Genomic DNA, 23,191 nt, shown 5'->3' with positions numbered 1-23,191 from the left:
TATACAGACATTGTATGTAAACCCTGTTTTACAGAATATTCAAAGAGGGAGGGCAATGGTGGTAATCTGGAGCCTCCAACTTTAAAAGAAACAAAATGTAAATTAAGGTTGAACAATTCAAGCCCTCCTGATTTTGCAATACAATGCCCTGGTTTCCCTTACTATCTGTAGTGGCTGGAGCACATGGCTGCTAGATCAAAATTCATGGAAGTATAGCACTTGCACATAAGTGATATAAATACACTCCATTATGTACTAATATGTAACCATAACAGCAAACCTGCAGACGATTGGGTACTTTTCCCCCACAATTCAATTCAGTACAAAGGGTGTTTCCTAAAAGATATACTTCATATATAAAGTATGACGTACCTTTATCTAGAGTAATCTCTTACTGTTTCCTATAAGTGGTGGGCTCAGGATTTGTGGCTTAATTCTATTGTTTATGCAGCTCAAGAGCCTCAATGTTCCACCTTTGTCTCCATCTGCTACAATGCATTGGATGGTGATATACTATGGAAGCTGTACACTTAGAGCAGTCATTCCCAACCAGACCCATGGATGTTGCCCCCAGTGGCCTCAAAGAAAAACTTATTTTTGAATTCTTGTCTTTTGGGCAAGTTTTGTTGCATAAAAACCAGGTTTACTGCCAGACTCATGTAGGCTGCCAGTCCACACAGGGGCTGCCAAATTGTCCCAATTTGTGACCCCAGGAACATTTTTCATGCTTGTGTTGCTCTCCAGCTCTTTTTACATTTGAATGTGGCTCACAGGTAAAAAATGTTGGGGATCCCTGCCTTAGAGTAAGAGAACTGTAAACCCACTTTAGGGATTTATTCAGTTGCTCAGGCACAAAACAGAGGACAAGTGCTTTCCAGTGAATATTGGAAATAGCTTGCATCTTTGCCAGCTCTTGCAGGAATACTTTCATTGCTGTGTAGTTGTGTCAGTGTGTATATGCTTCTGGCCCCATATGCTTGGAATGAGCAGAGGCCTCTAAGTACAGCTGGTATACTTGGACAAGATCTACAGTATTGCAAAGTACCATTTTCTCCTTTATTTTATAAATCACAAGTAGCTTATAGTCAAACAATGAGGACTCAAACAAAATGTAAACATATGTATATTATGAAATGTGAATTTAGAGCTACTGAAAGAATATCTTGCACCAATAGATGACACACAAGGAGTGATCAATAGAGATGATTACAAGAAAAAGAAACAGTGCGTGTGATTAGAGAGAAAAAGAGACAAAAAAAGTCATTTACAACTGCAAGCTTAGTTAAGGCTGATTTCCCACGGAGCATGTTAGTTGCCCATGATAGATCTCTGTTATGGTGGGTGACTAACCGCTCCAAAATGCCTTTCCATCTGCAACAATAGGATTCACTGGTGGAAAGGTCTTTGCATTGCTTCAGTTTTCTGAAGTCATACAAAGTTGCCTGCAGGAGGAAGCTATGTGAAGGCCTTTCCACCAGAGATTACTATTTGTGCCGGTGCGAAGGCATTTCTAAATGGTCACCTGGGATAGCTGAGACTTATGACAGGTGACTAACACACCCTGTGGGACATCAGCCTAAAGGTACTGGAGTCAAAATGTGCTCCTTGCACCACAGAATACTGTAGTTCTTTTGATTCCGAATCAAGCAATGCTGCACCTATGGACACAGGGGAACCTGGAGCTATTGCCACTTTCAGACCAGGCGTAAACTCCAGGATTCCCACACCTTCCTGTGTCAAAATGTTCAGTATCAAAACAGATGATGTATGAGGCCCAAAAATCAAAACTAGAGTTATTAAAAATAAAAAAAATAATTTATTAGGATATAACAAATGGCCTAACGTGTTTCATACCTGTTGGGGCACTTACTTATAGGCTGATGAGGCAGCCTATGAGTAAGCACCCTAACAGCCACGAAATGTCAAAGTGTGAGTGCAGCTTAATTTTTAATTTTTGTCACATTGACCACAATTGTGTCAAGCACAACCCCCACCAGGAGATCACAACGACACTGGAATTTTAAGAATCTGGGAAATGCTGAATTGTGCGAGAGGAAAAGACAATGCACTTGAAAATTACACTCACTGAACTTATGGTGGTAAATGACCCCTATAATGTTTATACATTCACCTTCTCATAAGGTACAAGAAAACCAAACTAAGTGAAGCCAAGCTCTTACAGCACATGCTGTTGCAATGTGAGCCCTGAAATAATATGAAACTTTGCATTTACAGTATTCACAGACAATGTAGGTCTCCTGATATGCATTGTGAAGGCAGATATGATCCAATAGCAAATGTATAATGTATCCAAAGCCACAATTACACCAGCAATTGTTGTATTGTTGTATACACATATTATACTGACTGACTGCTATATACAGCATTTAAAGAAAGGATCTACCACTTGTCTGACCTCAGAAACTCAACAGAGCCTTTAGCCATATAATCCATTATTGCAAAACTTTTCTCTAGTGAGGCAGTCACAGCAGTGAAAGTGAATGCATTGAGACTGTTTCAGATTTCCTAGAAAGTCCTTTGGCACTTGCACTGGGTAGGTTCCATTCTTTATCAGGACTCATCCTCACTACAAAACAAAACAAAGCAGCAGTGTTAAAATCATTACATGATACCCTATGTCAGCAGTTGACATGCAACAGTAATGTTTTACCAACCTCTAGCTCCAAGTTATATAGCTGATCCTGAAAGCATCTTAATTGGTGAAATTTTCCACCGGTCAGGAGCACCCAAGCAAAGACAGCCAGGTGAATAACAGAAGTATCAATTAGGTTTGTGAGAACTAGTTGGAATTATGAGTTTCTGACACAGAAGTTTCTAGGAGGTAGTCACACAAGCATTGTTTTCTCCATTGTTAAGTATTAGTCTGTGTGTGAGACTCTGGTTGTGATGCTCAAAACAGAAAATCATTATAACCCTATTATAACCCCTATTATGTCACAACTATATGGACATAGCCAAAACTTCTGCAATGATCTAATTCAGTGCTGTCCAACTTCTGTGGTGCCGAGGGCTGGAATTTCTCTCGCATACATGGTGGAGGGCGGCTAATGGAAGCCAGTTTTGGCCTCTCACGAATTTTAAACCACACCCACTTCAAACCACACCCATTTTATCACAATGGTCGCTGCAGGGATATCAACCATCATTCATATGTAAAATAATTATATTATGTCATATTAAGACATACCCTTAAATCCATATGCCTCCTCCCCTGTGGATAGCACAGCAACCCCCAGCACATAATTACACACGTTAGGGACCATTTAATGGCTATTTCCAACTGCTAACAAACTCCCAGAACAAACCCCTGCCAGGTTCACCTCCCATAGGCAGCATAGGGTAGGCAGAGTATGGCACACACAGGCAGCACTCTGCCTGTCCTATGCTGCCTGTGTGCCATACTCTGCCTGTCCTATGCTGCCTGTGGGTGCCATACCCTCCCTGCCCTATGCTGCCTGTGTGTGCCATACTCATATACACAGGCAGCATAGGCCAGGCAGTACATACAATGTCTGAGGTGTGAAGAGGTGAACAATGGGGGTGATTACAGCCTGAGGTGTGAACACTGCAGGGGGTGAACAGTGCAGAGATTAAAAGGTGTGAACAACACAGGGGATTACATTTTTAAACAATACAGAGGGATTACAGCCTGAATCTGAGGTGATAACCATGCAGGGGGCCAGTTAATCTCAGTACTGATGCCATTTAAAGTTAACACAAATTTAAGCCATCAAAGCAGCCAGACAGGTGGGGGGCCACACAGAGGGGGGTCGAGGGCCGCATGTGGCCCGCGGGCCACCAGTTGGACAGCACTGATCTAATTCATTCAAGTCTGAACAGCAGTCTATACAGCCTGCATACTAATAGGCTGTATTTGAAAAAATTATGCCTTTGTGTGGACCAAATAATATCACTTCCCTGCCTACCTAATTAGTGCATTTTTAAGCAACAACTTAATTAACAAAAGGTTACTATGTAATGTGTATAATGTATGTGCTGGTAAAATATATATACTGTATTTCAGTTAACTAAAATACATTTTCATCATACACTGGTAATATAATGTACATGTAGATGATCCATAATAAACAGAACTAGATCCAAGCAAGTAAGTGTCTAACCAGATAATTAGAACTTCTTTAACACCACAGCAGGACTAAACATTTTGTTCATTAGCAGGCACCATTGTGTTATACAGCGAGAGCAGCACAATGGGAATGGAAGGATGCTATAGAGGCTGCCATTAACTGTGCCTGGCTGTGCTCTAGTAATCTTTATAAAATAATTGCCTAGCAACAGGGGTGCAGGCTTGATGCAAGGATTGATTTTGCCTTTAATGAATCCCACAGAGCAAGCAGAAGGAGAGGAAATTGGCTGGCAATGTACTATGGGTGCCAATCTCATTGCTATTGTTTTTCAGTCACATAATAGGAACTTGTCTAGTGGAATATAACAAGTGGTGGCTCTCTTATGTATTTGTTTTTCTTTGTATGTTTTGCTTGAACCATTTGAATACAGACAGCTTCATAAAGTTATTGGGAAAGAGAATATCAATAGATAACTAATACAATTAGTAAACATAAGGACTAGTTCCTAGGAAAAGACATGTACACAGTCCGTACACAGTTACTTTCTCAAGGCCTTAACTGGGACTGAAACGTAACCTTGGCTTTTTGCACTTATTAAATACAACTTTTGAATGAATATTGCCAGTGTTGCTGGTCTTTTTGTGAAATATATATATATGTAGAGAGAGAGAGAGAGAGAGAGAGAGTGCACACCCATCACCAAAATAACATCCCTGGGTGCAGGTCATAAAATAGACATATAGAGAAATAGTACCACATGCTCAGGGACTTAGTGCAAAAGAAAAAAGTATTTTGAATCATTATTTTCAATAAACTTTTTTTCTTTTGCACCAAGTCATTGAGCATGTGGTTTCTTTCTTTCTTTCTTTCTTTCTTTCTTTCTTTCTTTCTTTCTTTCTTTCTTTCTTTCTTTCTTTCTTTCTTTCTCTCTCTTTCTCTCTCTCTATATATATATGAAATAATTCAGTAGGACCCACACCTCAAATCAAATGAATCATACTTCTCAGAACTGTGCATCCAATGTTTTGCCCCACATTGCGGCTTTTTTTTTTTTTTTATATCCTGTAAATTATATCCTTATAAATAGTGCTTAGTGATGTCATCATTTATACCAGGTGCTTATTGATGTAATTTCTGCCACATGACTCACTGAAACTTGTATTATAATTCATAAGGTGCCACCTGAGTTCCATGACTTGGCCTTTGGCCTTGTGCTTTTATACGTTCGTGGAACTCCTCAGTGACTAACAATATCCTTATATTTTACAATGGGGGTACATTATTCGCTCTAAATATATATATATATATATATTGGAGTAGGGAGGAGCACTACCCTTCTCTGACTGGTTAGCTTGGGTGCAGGTAATAAATAGGCAATATTCAAGTAAGGTCAGGAACTGTGCAAATGAGTTATATATTTAAAAATATTTCTCTTCCTTGAGGACTATATATATATATATATATATATATATATATTCGTCTGCCTCATCCCTCTTTTATACAGGGCTGAAAAAGAAGTAGACAGAAGGTGCACATGCCTAGGGCACAACAATTTGGGCACAGGGTGCTAGGCACGTACCTCATTTTTTTGTATGGGCTCTGGAGTCCTGCACATGACCCCCATGCCTCATCACCCCACCAGCAACTTGTCATTTCCCCCATACTCCTATTCGTCACTGTGCATGTGTGCTTGTGGTGGGACAAGGTGGCCACCCGGATTGCCTAGGGTACCTGTCCAGCTTGGCCCTGTACTGCTTATATATTATCCACAGCATGTATCCCCTTTCCCCTGTTCTACAAGCAGGTAGGCAGATGTGTCACTATCTGCTTGGTCACTTATCAAGCAACAGGCAATAGAAATAGGCAATAATTATATGTATTTGCTCAAGGTATGAATTATAAGAGTACAGTACAGGTATTGTTTGTGCATGAGGAGGTTGTCTGTAGGGGAATGGGTACTACACATACATTTCATATTTATAACAATGTTTTTTTGCTCTGTATTTCATGTTTTTTTTCAATTTCTGTATTATACCACGCTTGATGCAAGGACAAAGTTGTCCCAAAAGCAGTGTATGCCTGGTTGTTTTATGCTGGAGCCATCTAGTGGCAGAATTGGGTAGTTGTACAAATTACACATACCATAAACTCACGTGAAGCTTATTTTCCTCTTCCAGTGTGGACAAACGTTTACCTGAAAACAAGGTGAGTGAAAGAGGTTATTTATTATGTAAACTGTCAGTAAAGTATAACAATAGCAAATAAACTGGAGCATAAAGATAACCCATGGCTATTGGAACCTTCAGGCTATTGCCAAGTAAGTTTGGGTTGGCACTGTGTTTTTTGAATTTTTGGGTTATTTGGTACTGCGTTTTTGAGCTACCTTAAAACACAGCGATCAAGCACTGGCCCTAAGGGCTCTGGCACACGAGGAGATTTGTCGCCGGCGATTTTTAAAAGAGCGATTTGGCGACAAGACGAGCGACAAGAAGCCAATGCTAAATCAATGGAAATCGCCAGCATCAAAACATACGAGGCTACTTCAAATCGCCTGCTGTTTCAAATCGCACACAGACCCTTTTCTGAGCGACTTGAGTAAACATGAGGGGGGGTTAACTGTTGAGTGGTACCATGGGTAGCAAATCGCCTGGAGCTCAACTCGCATGAAATCTATTCGTGGGTATTGTCGTGGCGACTTGTCGCCAAAGCGCCAGGGGGAAAAAACACAGGCGACAAATCTCCTTGTGTGCCAGAGCCCTTAAGGAGAGCTTAACACTCCTCTCCAGCCCCCCTCCATTGGCTGTTGGAGGCCACTGACCTCTGCAACCAAAAAAAACCTATAGTAGGTATATAGTTTACATGTTTTTCTTATTTTTTATTGCTTATCTATTTTTCAAGACCAATTCTATTCATTTTCTATTCTCAGTTCCAAACTGCTGCCTGATTGATATGATAAACCTAATCAGGTCTAAGCTGCAGTAAAAATATAAATATCTTCAATATCCTATAAAACAAAGATGTATTGCAAATTGTCTTAGAATACAGCTGTTCATATACAAAAAGTTACCTTTTTAAGCTGAACTCTCTACCCATATAGCCTCCTTCAAGAAATGAAATCATAAAAAAAAAAGTTCCCTTTTCACACCTTTCTCGACCAGGGTTTCAACTAAAAGCCATAGTTGTGTAATAGGCATGCAGACAGACTTCAAGTCAAACCAGTCTCCAAGCAATAAACTGTCACCAAGTAAAGCAAAGTTCTTCCTGCACAGCATGGGAATCTATTATCTAAGAAAGGAACAGCAGGGTCCTAAATGCTCAAAGCAGATTAAAAGCAATCCTTAACATGCATTTTACAGCCTCTCTAAATGAGACTATGCATGTACCAAGGGATATACAAATTTAGCAAGCAGCATAGCCTGAAAGAGACAGTAACTACCATTCTTCTTCTTGCTGTTCATCCACTTATCAAGCTCGTCCATCTCAATCTCCATGACAGAAGGCGTGTCCTCTTCAAAAATAGGACTATTAAAAGACAAATGGAAAAGACAAATTTATAATATTAGTTATACTGTGTATATTGTGTGTAACTAAACCAAAAGGGGTCAGAAAGGCATAAGAAAGCCTACAGCAGTGCTTCTTTTGCTGTTGCTGAACTACCACACTAAATTCCTGGCAGACACAGTCAAGCACACAGTGTAATTGCTTCCAAACAATTGCACCAAAACTGCTGCAATGTCCCTTTCTAACAGTAGATGGCAATGCATATATAATTAACTATATTAGGGAATTAAATTTTTGATATCCAGCTGTTACAAACATAATTTCCCAGAATCCCATAACAGTTTTTAGTAAATGCTGTGAGCTGGAGTTAGCAATGGCTGGTGTTTTTAGGTGTGTCCTCAGAGCTTCTGAAGACTCATCTAAAAGGCGAATAGGGCATGTTCTCACCTTTTTGCTACTTCATTTTTTGCTTCTCCTAAAAAGAGACAAAAGACTTTGTTACAATAGCAAAATACCTCACGCTGGTTGTTCTACATTCTCCTCCCTGACTATATAGTACCATTGATATGCGGCTCTGATGCCCATGACATTTATACAGTATATGTATACCGTTGAGTATAAATTCTGTTGCAGTATATACACTGTACAGCATGCATATATACAAAATGCAGTATATAAATATATATAATACTGTGTATATATATATGTATATATAAATACATATATAGAATTTTACCCTTACCTGCCTTTTTCCATCGTTTGTGTTTCACTATGAATATAATAAGTGGTATGAGTAGAATCAGTATGAAAATAGGAAAAGCAAAGAGAAGGGTTCTGCTGAGGTCTGTTCCATCAGCACTCTCATTTAACTCATTGCCAGTTTTTGTAAAAGCAGATACAGAGTAATCTGCAAATAACACTGTGGTGGAAGTCATCGTAACAGGCGGTTCAGTGAAGCTGATTTCACTCCTAGTTGTAGGCAGGGATGTTTCTGCATGTTCTGAAACCTCCGATGACATTTTATTCCTGCATAAAACAAATATGACATATTTATTTAGGTGCAATATGCAGAGGCAGACAGGTTTATTTGCTTTAGTGCAAAAGGAATTAGTGAACCAGCACACTGGTGCTTTACATAACTATAAGAAGCATGTACATGCCATAACCAAGGGAAACCAATTAGCCATTTGTTTTTGTTATTGTAACTGCCATGGCTGATTTTAGTAGGTTAAATGTCCGCATATGTTATAAAATGATGTTCTTCTGATGAGTGATCAAAGCAAAATAGATCAACTCAGATGGATTAAGGGCAGTAATGGAAATACATTTGGAGAATAGTAAATGGTACCATAGAAGAGGTGAAAGTTCAATTAATATTAAACAAACAGAAAGAAAGGATAGAGGATAAAACATAAGGCACAGCTAATAGGAGTAGGATCTATCATAATATAAAACCAAGACTAATCTTGCAAAGCTATGGGGTATTAGGCAAAATGCAGTATGCAAAAAATACCTTACTTTTCTTTGAACACTTAAAGGCTTTCTTCACAGATTCAGGTTGTTCCCTTGGCAGTGGCTGAATTTTCTGAACTGTAATTCAACATCCTCTCAGGTCATTACTCTAACATGGGTGTAACATGTCAATAGTTGAGCTAGAGTATAAAAGACAAAATATATGTGTAAAAGGAGAAGTACATATTCAAAAGGTTTGGCTACAGCATGGTGGGTCATTTGCTTTGTGTCATGAAACTCAGATGCCTAGCATATAGTGGTGCTTAAAATTTTTAAAAAATAATTAAATGTATTATTTTTGCATAAATATAACTGTTCTAATTCCGGTATGGGTTCTCTCTGGAAACCTGTTATCCAGAAAATTAAAAAATCCAATTATGGGAAGACATAAATGGGATAACATACCTATGCCTATTATATAGTGAGAACCCAAATAAAAAGATGAATTATTTATTAATTCAGTAAAATGATCCAAAATTACATATATACGCATGGCAAAAGTATGTAAACCTTTACTTTAAGTACGTGTTGCGCCCCCCCATGGGCAGCACAAACTGCAATAAAATGTTTAGGCTAATGCCACACGTAAGCAAGCTTGAGGAGAATAAGCTACATACACTTTAAAATCCTCCAACCTGTGCCTGCACCCGAAAGAAAAGAATTGAATATGCTTGCTTGCAGGCCGATATCCGCCGAAAATTGGCAGATATCAGCTACAAGTGCCTGCACCCATATTCAGTGCTATCAGGTGCAGGCACAGGTAAGATGATTTTCAGTCATAGGAGCGTATTCTCCTATGACTGATCATCAAGCATCATTTTACCTCTTTATCTAAGGTTTCGCACCTTTTCTGGAAAAAATACCAGCCTTCCTATGTTTTTAACCTGTTTACCTATTAATAACATTGGCATCAAGAATAATTTTTACATCTTTTAATCAGGTTGCCACCTTTTCTTGTTAAAAATATCAGCCTTCCTAAGTTTTTTAACCTGTTTTCCTATTAATAACATTGGCATTAAGCATTATTTTTACCGGCCAGACCAGTAAAAATGAACTGAGAATACAAGCAGCTCACATACTTTTTGCTGCACAAAACTATGTAACTCTGCATTGTTGTTCTCAATAAATAAATACACAAATAAGCATTATATTTTTAACCAATTTATTTAATTGGGTTCTCATTATCCAGTTATTGTGGGCTGTTCTCCCAGCTGTATTCCTATACAAAGCCCATTAACACCATAAAATTAATTTACTTTTTATTCATGTTCATATAAGTGACAGTTTGCATGTTTGAAAAGGCTGCATCATTTATAGAAAGCTTAATATAATTAATTAGATTTTATGTTAGTTTGCCCATGTTATAAAGGAAATCTATTCAGGTCTCATCTTGGTCAGACTGACCCGTAAATGGGAATTTCCTTGGACTAATTATTATGTGGACTGCGTCCTGGCACTCTGCTTCTGATAAATGCACTGTCATTCTTTAATTTTAGCTTAGTATAGTTTTCTGCCCTATAACATGAATAGATACACATTTCTAGACAGGCAGATGACCTTAAAACAAGCTAGTAGGTTCCATCTGCTAACCTGGCTGCAGTTTTGAGTTATAAGTTATGGTGCAATTGATTCAGAGTGTGCTCACTCCACTTTCACTCCACTTGGGGCCCCATAGCCAATGAGAAATCAATTGGGGAGATGACTCAAAGTTTTTGAGTATATAGGAGCATCCCCACCCAGGAACCTTCCTGACTAACAGAAGACTAACCATCCATGGTTTCTGCAAGCCACTAGAAAACTCAAGTAAACTCTTACCATGGCACTGCTATGTTAATAACGAAGACTGTAACGACAGAGACTGGTACTGGGAGGGCAGAAATGTACATGAGCCTGCAGATGCCCAGACTAGAGTGCACATACAAGTTTGTGGACTGTTTGCCATACAGAATTAAATAGTTACATGAGAAACAAAAAAATAAGACCCTGCACCCTCACTCACTTAAACTATTGGGAAGTGCTACTATCGTTTTCATTAGATTCAGTGTTTGGGATACAGTGTTTTAGATTCAGTGTTTGGGATACTTTCTATACTTTTATTCAGGGAATATGTTTTACAGCAAGATTCCCCTGATCGAAGGAAGGTAACAGTTTGCAATTTTATCTAACTTCCCTATTTACTGTCATGCAGAAATTACATAAAATATTTTTTTTATCTCTTTAACCTTCTCTTCCTCAAACCACCAGATTACAAATGACTTCCACTTTGCGTCACAGCTTTGTGTTCATACCGCGGGTCCAGCACTCAGAGGAGGTAATGCAATTGCAATGGAAAGACCAAGAAACAGAACTCACCCGTATGTTCTGTGTCCTGGGTGCAAACAGCCCAGAGTCACATGCCAACGGAAAAGCACAATTTAGAGCCTCCAATTTTAATGTTTGGAATTTGGGATATCGTCCAGTGTGCAAGCCAGTTGTCATTGCAGGGATATCACCCATCAGTCATATGTGAAAAAGTTGATCGTCATATTACGACATACTTTTAAATCTATGTGCCTCCTCCTCCCCTGTGGATAGCACAGAAACCCCCAACACATAATTATACACCTTAAGGACCCCCTAACAAATAATTCCAAATGCTAACAAACTCCCATAACAAACCCCGCTGCTAGGTTTAACCTCCCACAGGTAGCATAGGGCAGGCAGAGTATGGCACACAGACAGCATAGGGCAGGCAGGGTATGGCACACACAGGCAGCATAGGGCAGGCAGAGTATAGCACACATGCAGCATAGGGAAGAGTATTGCACACACAGGCAGCATAGGGAAGACCAAGTATGGCACACACAGGCAACATAGGAAAGAGTATGGCACACACAGGCAGCATAGGGCAGGCAGAGTATGGCACACAGGCAGCATAGGCCGTGCAGTGTATGACACACACATGTTACTAGGTTAAGAGGAGTTCCATATCTATGTCATATTATTTGTCATGCTAACACAAGGTGTTTACCACCCAAATTGAATGAAGATATAGAAAAAGATTTTTGTGCTTTAAGACTTAACTTTTATTCAAACAATTCATCACTTAAAAAGCACTGTTCGGTTTTACACACAAATTCATTAAACAACACTTGAGTTAATTAAATATTAATTAAAATCAGAGTGATAATTCCGGTTGCTGTTATTCTAAGTCCCTTTCACATTTTATCACAGAATGCTTTATTATTACAATTATAGTCCAAACCGGAGTATTGGGAATGATGTAGGGGGAGCCAGTTCATTCATATATATATTGTTCATTCATATATACACTATATACAACGGAGTGTAATTCCCACAAGAAGCACAAAGTTCCAGTGAGGTGTACCTGGCACCTAATGCATAGCCCAGTCCCACTGCTTAGTGGACCCCTCACGGGCCCTGATAAAATGAATGAACAATATATATATGAATTAATTGGCTCCCCCTACATCATTCCCAATACTCCGGGTTCGGACTTTAATTGTGATAATAAAGCATTCTGTGATAAAATGTGAAAGTGACTAAGAATAACAGCAACCGGAAACACTCTGATTTTAGTTTAATATGACACACACAGGCAGCATAGGGCATGCAGTGTATGGCACACACAGGCAGCATACGGCAGGCAAAGTATGGCACAAACAGGCAGCATAGGGCAGGCAGAATATGGCAAACCACCACAAGATGAACAGATTATACTGCAGTACATACAGTGACATAAAGCTGCTAATACAGTCTGTCTGAGGTTTGAACTGCTGAACAATGCGGACGTTTACAGTCTGAGGTCTTACAGGTACAATGCAGAATCGTACGGGTGTGAACAATGCAGTACTGATACAAAGGTATGCAGTCACAGCAGCCAAACAGATGTGGGGGTGGGGGGCTGCAAGCCACCAGTTGTACATCACTCTGCTAGTTTATCCATGCAATGACTTCTGTTGAGTTGAGTGTCAGATTTTTGTTAACAGATCCAATATAAATTTTAGGGGGCTCACTTTCCTCACAAAAGTATTAAAACTAACTCAAATAATTGACAACATTTCTGTTCATTTTAAAAGAGTGAGCTCTAAATCATCTTCTTAGTAAAAAGAGACTCCCCTAAAATATATATTGGATTTAACTGTCATTCAAAATTAGACTCACAACTCCTGCATGAAGAGAGACAGATGCTGAGAGGGGATAGTGAAGAGTAACTTAATATCAGAAATAGGTCACAATTTTTAATTGATTGTATTTAGAAAATGTATTCAAAATGTTGAAACTTATATAAAATTTTCATTTTCAGGATAGTTCCCCTTGCAGCTATTCTCATGGATATCTTAAAGGAGACATATCCTATAAAAATTATGAATGTACCAGTGAATTATACTCCTCTAGATATAGAAGGATTTATTGAGACTGATTTATTGAGAAATTCCACAAAAACCCCACTAGTCCCGCCCATCTGTTCCACTTTCTGCTGGCTGAATTCTCTGGATGAGCTGGGGAGCCGGCAGCCCTCCATACACTGCACTGTAGGATAGGAACCAATCAGCAGCTAGGCTGACCTGATAGGGAACTGAAGCATGTCTTTGCTTGTGTGAGTGCAGGGCTGTGATTGGCTCTCCCCCTCCTACTGTGCTTCTGGCAGGGACCGTTAGGACACGCCCACTCTTCATTTCACACTGGATGGAGAAGTGATACGATCTATAGGGAGCTCCAATAAAGGGGCCATTTTTACAGAGAGGATTAATTTTTAGCACAAAGGGAAACCAGCACTGTATATTATTCATAATTGCCTACAAAATTAGCGTTTTTCCCATTTATCCAATATGTCTCCTTTAATGGAGCAATGATTAGCACATCTTAACTCAAATAAAACTTTCTGTACTAGTTTATTGGTACACTCTAAAGGGTTGAGAAAAAATGTTGCTTTAGGCTTGTCATGTTCTGTTTGTAGGAAAACAAAATCTCTCTTTTGTTTATTGAAAAGCAAGTCAGCATTTAATCTATTCTACCTGACTGTGAGAAAACCTTGAAACAAAAGAGTTCTTACAGCATAAAAATGCTTGAATTGCCTTTAGAACTACTGCTGTTATATCAATCAGCCATAGGACAGTAACACTAAAAATTCTGATTATTAAGTACTGTTTGTTGGCATTACTGGCTGTCAGACAGTTTTAAGTTAGGGGCAGATTTATCAAAATGTAAATTTAGAGTTTAATAGACAAAAACTCACCCATGTTCTATTCATTCCTATGGGATTTTTAGAAGTGCATTTATCAAATGGTGAAAGTTAGAACTCACCATGTAATAAATACGCTTTTAAAAATCCCATAGGAATGAATAGAACATGGGTAAGTTTTTGTCTATTAAACTCTAAACTCACATTTTGATAAATGCGCCCCTTAGTGTTAGTTAGGTTGTATGTGGTTGTTTACAGTTTTAAAATGAAGACCAAAAAAGCAACAAACTGCTTTACCAATACAAATCAATAAATTAAGGATCATCTATGGCAGCATAGGCACAACTAGGTTTTTACAGCATGTTCATAGTGCTTGCACCTACTGTTCTCTATTAATGTTCATTATTCTGATGCTCCAGTTGCACCTAGCTTGGCACATAATATGCAAGGTGCAGCACACTCCAGCAAGAGTGATCTCTCTACACCTACCTTGTTATTATATCTATTGAATTGCACACAGGTGATAAGGATCATCCAAATGGATGCCCAGTCTTGCTTCAATGCCATATTTTGCATGGCAGACATAAGCTGTGTACAAATGTACACAATTCATCGCCTTAAATAAAAGGCACTATGATTTGTGCTTGTGTGGTGTGGAGTCTCAAACTGACACCCACCATTCCAGTATATAGTGATTGTCTATGGATGTAAAGATGGCTGCAGCTGTTACACAAATCAGTGCCATTTATTAAAGCTACTTATGTCTAAAGTTGCTCCTTGCACTTCCACACAGTTGCACTAAACATCTGTTCCAATCCCTTATGAAGAAGTGGGCGCCATGCGACCACAGATGCTTAGGACACTGGAGCTATCGCCACCCTAAAAGTGTCAGTAACTCTAGGTTCTCCTCAGCACATTGGATTGATAGGGCACCAGATTTGTGCCCAAATAATTACACACTAACATGTGCCTGAAAAGACACCATCCCAGGATGAAAATTTAAGCGGCAACTTGCACCAAGTGTTAGTTTTGCCGCGTTGGCAACTGTGCCAAACACAAATCTGCGCTCACCCTCAGCGAGCCAAAAATGCTGCATTGTTGATAAAAACACAAACGCAACTTGTGCTGGAAATTGTATCTGCACACTGCACTTCACGTATGTATTTTTACACTCTTCTATAGTACTAGTAGCCACTGTGTTATTATATACACAGTAAATTCTTAGTAAGCAATGTCACTATTTGTGTGAGACCAGTCAGGCTGGTCAGAACGGACAGAACAAGGTACTGGCAGAGATGTCATTCTTTCCACATTAAATACACCTTTAATACTCATCGTGTGTGTTTAATATGTTGCCTATGCTGAGATACTGCAAAGCTTCTTTTCTCTGCCATTGAAGGATTTTAAGACTTCTCTGGTGGCTTCTGGTATTTTTGTTTCGTACAAAAGTCAGATATAAAGTTTATTATACATGATCATTCAGCTTTATATGATTACAACATTCTTTAATGTAACGGATGGTCAATATTTTATTTCAGTGTAAAGTGTACTTCATGTTTTACTCTTTAGAGTGAGAAGTTTAAAGCCAACCATAGGTAAAGCAGAATCACATAATACCATACAGTTTAAAACAAGGCATAATTAACTAGACCAAAATTATGTGAGTAAAAAAGCTTTTTCCAATCCAGGTCTTAATCCCCATATACAGTAATGCCATCTGTTTGGAAAGCATGCAGGAACTTACCATGAGAAGGGAACCAAGTCACGAGCTGGAATGGAGAGAGTGTAATTGTATCTGGAAATATTCTTTGTCTGCGCTGATGCTCTCTTTTTACCTTCTTAAATATAACGACTTGATCTTTTTAGCTTCACTCCTTACTCACAGGAACATAATCATTTCCTGCTTCCTTTCAATCTATCTGTAAAAAAAATTCTCATCTGAGCTTTACAGATACATTTCGTTGAGTATTTAGGAAGTGATGTAATTCAGTCTGGGCTTGTTGAAACAGCTACATGCATAAAAAAAAAGGTTTCTCTTGTTGTATGTAAGCACCTGGATTACTAGGTAGCCATAAATAGTTCTGTTTTCTTTAGCATTTGTTTAAATGTATTTCAACAACCACATACTGTAAGTGCACTGCTCTACTGAGTCACAAGCTTTTTCTTGAGATGGTTTACTCATTTACACATAAAAAATATAATACAATGAAAATCCCTGGATACTGCTCTTTATAGCACAGTTTATGTAATTGCAAAATTAAAGGAAACATATTATAACATATTCTGCTAATATTAAAACATATTATAGGATAATTTTCATAGTAATATTTACACATATAATTAAATGCTACCATATTGTTTGTCTTGGCTAGGATAAACAAGAATACTCCAAAAAACAACGGTTCCAGCAGTAGACAGAATAAATACATGCTGTTGTTTCTGTCTCCTAAGAGTTATATTTTCCAGTTCAGAGCTGAGATATCTAAGGAAACAGAACATGTACCATAAACTGCTGAAAGGAGAAGAATGTTCCTAAACAGTTTATAACGAGTGTACTGGTAGCCATTCCCTCATATGTAATACAAGGCACAACATTTCCAAAAGTGCAGTAGCAAATAGCAACCAATCAGTTATTTGCATTTAAACAGGTAACCAGCACATTCGTCCTGCTGATTGGTTGCTATAGGTGACTAGACCTGTAGCAAACATTGCACCTTTTATTACATAACCCCCTCTGTGTTCTGCTGCCCATGTGTCACCTGCACATATAAAAATAAGATGCATTCCAGTATGTAGTGCATGTGTTTCTAATAGGCAATATGGAGACAAACACAGCTAAGTACATATTATAAAGGGTAACAATTGGTATCCCAATCTTCAGGGGATGCTGAAGGTTGTAATGGATAACAACTGTCAGGACATCCCTGGTTGCCATGGAGTGTGCCATTTATTTGACAAAAAGAAAAATTACCTTTTAAGTAACCAAGAATTACCAAGAACAATTTTAGGGGGCCATTACATTTAAAGAGTGGGAATAGGATGGCCATACACAGACAGATTTAAGATGCTGAAAATCAGCCAAATATCGATCACTCCTGGTTTGATTTTTCCATTGGATGAAGAACCATCTTGGCTCATTAATGCAGTCCTTGCCCTGATGGTCTCTATTCCTGTTGTTGTGATTTCATCCAAGGGCCAAACGATTGGATCAGTTCAATATTGTCCACCTTAGGTGGGAAAATTGGCAAACCTTCTGCTCATTTGGTGACCTCACCAAACAAGTTTATCTTAAAATGTATGGCCAGTTTTAATAAGCATGGTAAGTTTTCGTTAAACAGGCCAAGTACAGGCAATCTGGAACCACTTACTGATTTTGAACTACAATGTGCATAAAATAAAGTCAGGCATTCTACCAACTTCACATTGAGCACCCTTCTGACTTTAGAACTCACAGTTGGATTAGTTTCAGTTCAGGTTCTGTTTTCCACTAACCTGGATCTACCAACACTTATGTGTGGTCATGCATAATGCGCAATGCTAGTAAACTGCTAGGTCCTGTTGGGATTAAATGAGGATCATAAGAAATAATGTACAGTGGGATAACCAGAGTGAATGTATTGAAAGGAAAGGCAGTTATTACAAGTAATATATAATAGTGATGTCCCTGACTGGTGGTGATGGTATAAATACACCATGGACATTCCTTTGGGCAGAAGTTTCACTTATTTAGTTCAGAGCCCCCATGAGGTCTTAATTTACAGGTATTTATAACAAAGTTACAGGTATATGAAACCACTGCTGTGTCAGCAGTCACTCTGTTGTATCAGTAATTTGGCACAACAATGTCTAGGAGACCATATTTGTTTTTGTTCCAATAGATATCCTAAATGACCCTCAGGCTGAGATTCCAGGTGTATCTAAGACACCGCACAAGCATTTTCCACAAACATTACCCTAACTGCTCTGGCACCCCTAAGAGATGTCAACCCCATAATGTCGGAATCACTACTTTATGAAGCCTCCTCTACTGTGAGTAAATTATCCAGCTTGCTTCACCTAATTAAAGAGGAATGGACTGCTCATCTTACCAGAAAATTTTTAATCAATACAGCATTTCCACCCTTTTCAGAACCGTGGCTATTAACAAAGAGTCCCCTTAACACTAGTAAAGCTAACACATTTTAGCCCAGCATTTTAAGGTGACCATTTACTGGCTGATCTGGTCTTTCCACACTGTATAACTGTTTTTCTATTTGTCTGATCTTTCATGCAAAAAGCACAAACGATTGGGACAACAGGATGTGAAGAAGAGCTGTAGTATCTCTTCACTTCCTCATACGGCAATGCACTAGCAAGCATGATATTTTCAGTCTTGCCCAATCCCTGAACTGACTGATATCCATAATACGGTACGATATCCGGTGCGTGTATGGAAAGTCGGTGATCGGCCAGGTCAAAAGATTTTGATCAGGCGCCTGATCAAAATCTGCCTTCAGGACTGAATCGGCAGAAGGAGGTAGAAATCCTATTGTTTCTACCTCCTTATCTGCCGTTTCAGCCCTGAACGGTTAGTGGCCGATTGAACGATCTTTCGTGCGACCAATGGTCGCGCGAAAGATCGGAAATTGCCATGTGTATGGCCACCTTAAGGGTACTGGCACACAAGGAGATTTGTTGCCCAAGATAAATCTTTTCACTACCGTGGGTGACTAATCTTTTCAAATGCTTTCTCACAGGCAATAATGTAAATATGCCGTGCTTAATTCCTTCAAATTCACCCATAACTTCCTCATGAGGCAGCTTCGGGCAAATTCAGAAAAACAAAGTGCCACATATGTTTTCCCACTGCCAATTTACACTATTCACAGCAAAAAAAAGCATTTGCAGGAGATCAGTATCTGTAGTGAAGATTTATCATGGGAAACTAATCTTCTAGTCGAGTCAGGCAGTTCTGAATGACAGGCTAAAAACTTTAAATTAAATGGTTTTAAGAGTAAAGAAAGGTAACAATAATTATAAGGCATTATGTAAGGGACATGACATGAAAACCTTAAAAAACTAATTCATGTAAAATTGCCCGAACTGCTATTATAAGCATTTTTGCAAGAATGAAGGAGAACTGTTCTGGTATTGCTTTGTTTAGGAAAGACAGGGGAAAGGTTATCTGAACTCTTCTTTCTTTCTTCGGACTGGATCACAGTCCGAAGCATGGTTGTAAGATGTTATTTTAAAACTGCATTCAGACTTGAGCAGAGAGGGCGTGCCTTACCATCTACCATTTCATCTTAACAACACCCACAGCTCGGCCCTTCACCCGCTGTGTTAGAGAAGTCAAGCTGGCATGTCTATTAAAGGACAAGGAAAGGCTAAGTCACTTGGGGGTGCCAAAATGTTAGGCACCCCCAAGTGACTTTAATCGCTTACCTTGTACCCCGGGCTGGTGCCCCTGTTAGGAGAAAACAGCACCAGCCTGGGGTACCTGTAGTGAGCGCTTCCTCCTTCCTGCTTCGATTTGCCAGCATGTGCGCACGAGTGAAGCATGAGTGAAGCATGAAGCGCTGCAGCTACCCCGGGCTGGTGCTGTTTTCTCCTAACAGGGGCACCAGGCTGGGGTAAAAGGTAGGCGATTTAAGTCACTTGGTGCCTAACATTTTGGCACCCCCAAGTGACTTTGCCTTTCCTTCTTCTTTAATAAATGTCTGCAAACTGACAGTCCTTCTATGATATCTCTTCATTCCCTCCTCCTAACAAGCTATCGTACATATAACCTACATATATATACAGTATTTACAGCACCATCCTTCTCTTATTCTGTTACACACCCTGGTAAAATGTCAGGTTTCTGTGCTATACAAAAATGAGACAAAGGTAAATCATTTCAGAACTTTTTTTCACCTTTAATGTGACCTATAAACTGTACCATTGAAAAACAAACTGAAATCTTTTAGGTGGAGGGAAGAAAACCAAAAAAACTAAAATAATGTGGTTGCATGGTCTTGCATGGACTTTTTATATCCACTGTATATCAACCAATTGTCAGTTAGCTTTGATTTGTCTACTGCAGGCAGAAAAGGCTAATCATTGATTTGATATTGCCCCAAGTTGAAATTTTTTAATTAAACTGGCCATACATGGGATATTTAAGATGCTGATTCAGCCCCTTCAGAATCTACAACTTCTCCTCAAGTGTGTGTGCCCTTCCTCACAGATATCTGGCTAAGAACCAGTCATATATCTATTAGGCAGGTTTGAAAATTTATTTGAGCATGAACAACGTCGTGTGTTGATGAGGTCCCCTCCCGACTGGCCTTTGTTATGATCCAATCGTTTCCCTCGGGTCTAACAATCTGATCAGCCTGATTTGCAATTTGCTCAATTGGTCAAATTGAGCAAAGATCTGGTTGTTTGGCTACCTCACTAAATGAGCTTATCTTAAATGGATTGTGACATTTCAATATTAACAGCAATTTGTTTTATGTCTATATAAACCATAGCATTTCAAATCTTTTCTAATGTAGGTGCCCCCTTTCAGCTCACTTCTAACTAACCTGTTTTGCTCTTTGACATTACTTGAAGGAGAGGAGCTTCTCCAAGCACATTGGCAAGATATGCCCCTTTCTTTCACAAGTAACAACGTAAACCATGCCCTAATCCTATCCAACTTCCAACTCCCTCGCCTTCAGTCAGTCTTAAACTCTGCTGTTATAATCTTCCTGTTGTTTCCTAAGAAGCACCCTGTCAGCCAACTAAAATCTTTGGCATGGCTGCCTGTTAAGCCAAGGATAGCATACAAAATCCTTCTGCTAACATTCAAAGCCCTTTACTTCTCTGCTCCTCGCTTCATTTCTTCACTTGTCTTTCTGTAAATTCCTAGCTGTCTCCTCTGCACCTCTCAGAGCCACTGTTTTTATACACAATCCACAACCACTACTATGTCTCATCTTAAACCTTACTATCCTGTGGCTCCTTATCTCTGGAATTCTATCCCTAAATCTTTCCATGGGGAATCCCAATAAGAATCTCAATCCCTATAAGGAAAAACTCTGTACCTTCTGGGGCACTAAAGAATGTATTACTCTAGCCCTGGCACTCTAGGGTCAATACCTAAACCTTGTGCACTTTTGCTCTCCAATTTGTGTGTTAGGCAGGGACCTCATTCCTACAGTGTCACTTACTACATGGCACTTCATCTCTGTTTACTTATTTATTGTATTTATTATAATACTTGTCCTCCCTGTGTGTACTTTTGTACAGTGCTCCATATCCTTGTAGCTCTTTATAAATAAACTTATACATACATACAATATATAAAGTGAAAGCCGGTTGCTACTGGCACACCCCAGAATATTATATACAGTTTGAGAGGTAGTAAGTATTAGTACCCTAAGCAGATTGTATGCAGTAGGAGGTACTGGCAACCCCAAGTAGAGTTAGAGGTAGTGGGTAATAACACCCCCTATAAGTGATATCCAGTAAGAGGTGATGGGTACTGGTGCCCTATACACATCACATACAGTAAAAGGCAGTGCGTATTGACACCTAATAAACTATAGACAGTGAGAAGCAGGGAGTACAGACACCATCAGTACATTATATACAGTGAGAAGCTATGGGTACTGACTTCACCAAGTAAGCTATACACAGTGACAGGTTGTGAGCACTGAGACCCCACAAAATATGAACGGTGAAAGCATGAAGTGCCAATACCCTATATAAGTTATATAAAGTGACAGGTAGCATGAGAAATAGTAAGTACTGGCTATCCACACACAAACATTATATGTTTTGAGAGGCAGTGGGTACTGCTACCCCAAGCACACTTCATTGTTTACATGTTGGAAATAGCAAATCTTTATATAAATATAATTTTTTTTTACTATTTAATAGAAATATAATATTGTTTTTCCCTTTACGTATTTTTTTCAAGTTCATGCCAGTTCACAGTAAAACACTGATTTTACATCCTTCCATTGTTTTCCTGATTTTCCTTTTTTTGCCCCTTAAAAAATGTAGAATTGGACTGTGACTATTTAATTTCACCATGTGCATCCATTTTACCCCTAACTAGGGTTGCGACCTATTTTGAAACCAGCAATACCAACATTCTTAATTTTTTTCCCATCTCTGCCTCCTATGTGCCATTCTATCATAGTAACTTCTTTCATTTCATGTATTTAGCCAGTCCGAATCCCAAAGGCGCCTTTCACCTTTTCCCATTCTCTCATCTCAGTCCCCACTCCGCCTGCACTGCTCCTACACTGCCCCTCCTCTAAATGTGCCAGAGCTGAACGCTGCCCCTGCCTGCACTCCTTCTATTTTTTGTCTTGTAATATTACCCCCCTATGAGGTCACAAGCTAGGCGGGGAAAAGGGTGAGGGCACCAAAGACACATCATTTGCTGATTTGGTTATAGCTCTGTGGCACTGACAGCCTCCAACCAGGAAACACACCCCAGCCAGTCGAATTGTTACATAGGAAGTCAAACTATTGCACGTCGCGATTGTTGCCTTAGTTCCGGATCATAGAGGCAGAACGTGGAGCTAGAAGGGATCCTGCCAAGCTAGCTTCTCTATTTCCGGGTGTATGAACTCTGCATGATTCGCAGGGAGGGTTGATTCCGCCGGCTTCAGTCGCTCAGCGGGGAAGCAATTACATTCACCCAAGCTGCGGGGAAGAGAGCAGCAACAGGTACGGGAAAGATATTATTGTGTAGCAAACTGCAAGTTTGTATTGGTGTCTTCTGAGAATCGTATCTGTGCAGTAACAAGGGATGCGCCTACTTTCCAGCAACAGGTGGAGCAAAGTTCCATCTTCGCCATACCTGGGAACTTTCTTAGCGAGCTCACCCCTGCGCTCATTCAGCTGGGGATATTATACTTTTGGG

The 23,191-nt window shown here is 39.3% G+C and overlaps 2 protein-coding genes across 7 annotated transcripts in view; one reads left to right on the top strand and one right to left on the bottom strand.

Annotated features, from left to right (window-relative positions):
- Positions 1 to 1,037: 1,037 nt before the first annotated feature.
- tmem154 (transmembrane protein 154) lies at positions 1,038 to 17,979 on the bottom strand. 2 transcript variants are annotated; one of them, XM_012955615.3, is made up of 7 exons: positions 16,052 to 17,979; positions 9,124 to 9,262; positions 8,353 to 8,636; positions 8,058 to 8,085; positions 7,546 to 7,631; positions 6,252 to 6,303; positions 1,038 to 2,587 (listed from the first exon to the last, which is right to left on the bottom strand). In XM_012955615.3, exons 3-7 carry the CDS (start codon positions 8,627 to 8,629, stop codon positions 2,572 to 2,574), a joined length of 459 nt encoding a protein of 152 aa, XP_012811069.1. In that variant the 5' UTR covers positions 8,630 to 8,636; positions 9,124 to 9,262; positions 16,052 to 17,979; the 3' UTR covers positions 1,038 to 2,571. The 2 variants fall into 2 exon arrangements, with proteins under 2 accessions (XP_012811069.1, XP_002933526.2); XM_002933480.5 differs by having other exon boundaries at positions 9,129 to 9,262.
- A 4,674-nt stretch (positions 17,980 to 22,653) lies between these two features.
- arfip1 (ADP ribosylation factor interacting protein 1) overlaps positions 22,654 to 23,191 on the top strand; it is a 73,972-nt gene continuing 73,434 nt past the window's right edge. For 2 of the 5 annotated variants that reach the window (XM_018092875.2, XM_012961385.3), the window contains exon 1: positions 22,654 to 22,995. The gene's annotated coding sequence lies outside the window, so the exon portion shown is untranslated. The remainder of the gene's footprint in view (positions 22,996 to 23,191) is intronic. The other 3 variants (XM_012961374.3, XM_031899365.1, XM_012961396.3) reach the window with 3 other exon arrangements.

This window comes from Xenopus tropicalis, chromosome 1 (genome assembly GCF_000004195.4).
Source record: "Xenopus tropicalis strain Nigerian chromosome 1, UCB_Xtro_10.0, whole genome shotgun sequence".
NCBI classification, from domain to species: Eukaryota; Metazoa; Chordata; class Amphibia; order Anura; family Pipidae; genus Xenopus; species Xenopus tropicalis.
Note: the sequence above shows the minus strand (reverse complement) of the source record. Positions and strands in the feature narration are given on the sequence as shown.

Bases quoted from the DNA above. Each gene is read 5' to 3' on its own strand.
- tmem154 (XM_012955615.3), bottom strand. From the start codon at position 8,629: ATGTCATCGGAGGTTTCAGAACATGCAGAAACATCCCTGCCTACAACT. The intron at 7,632-8,057 runs GTGAGAACATGC...GTCTTTTAATAG, and splicing joins AAAAATGAAGTAGCAAAAAG to TCCTATTTTTGAAGAGGACA. The intron at 6,304-7,545 runs GTAGTTACTGTC...CCTTGTTTTCAG, and splicing joins GAACAGCAAGAAGAAGAATG to GTAAACGTTTGTCCACACTG.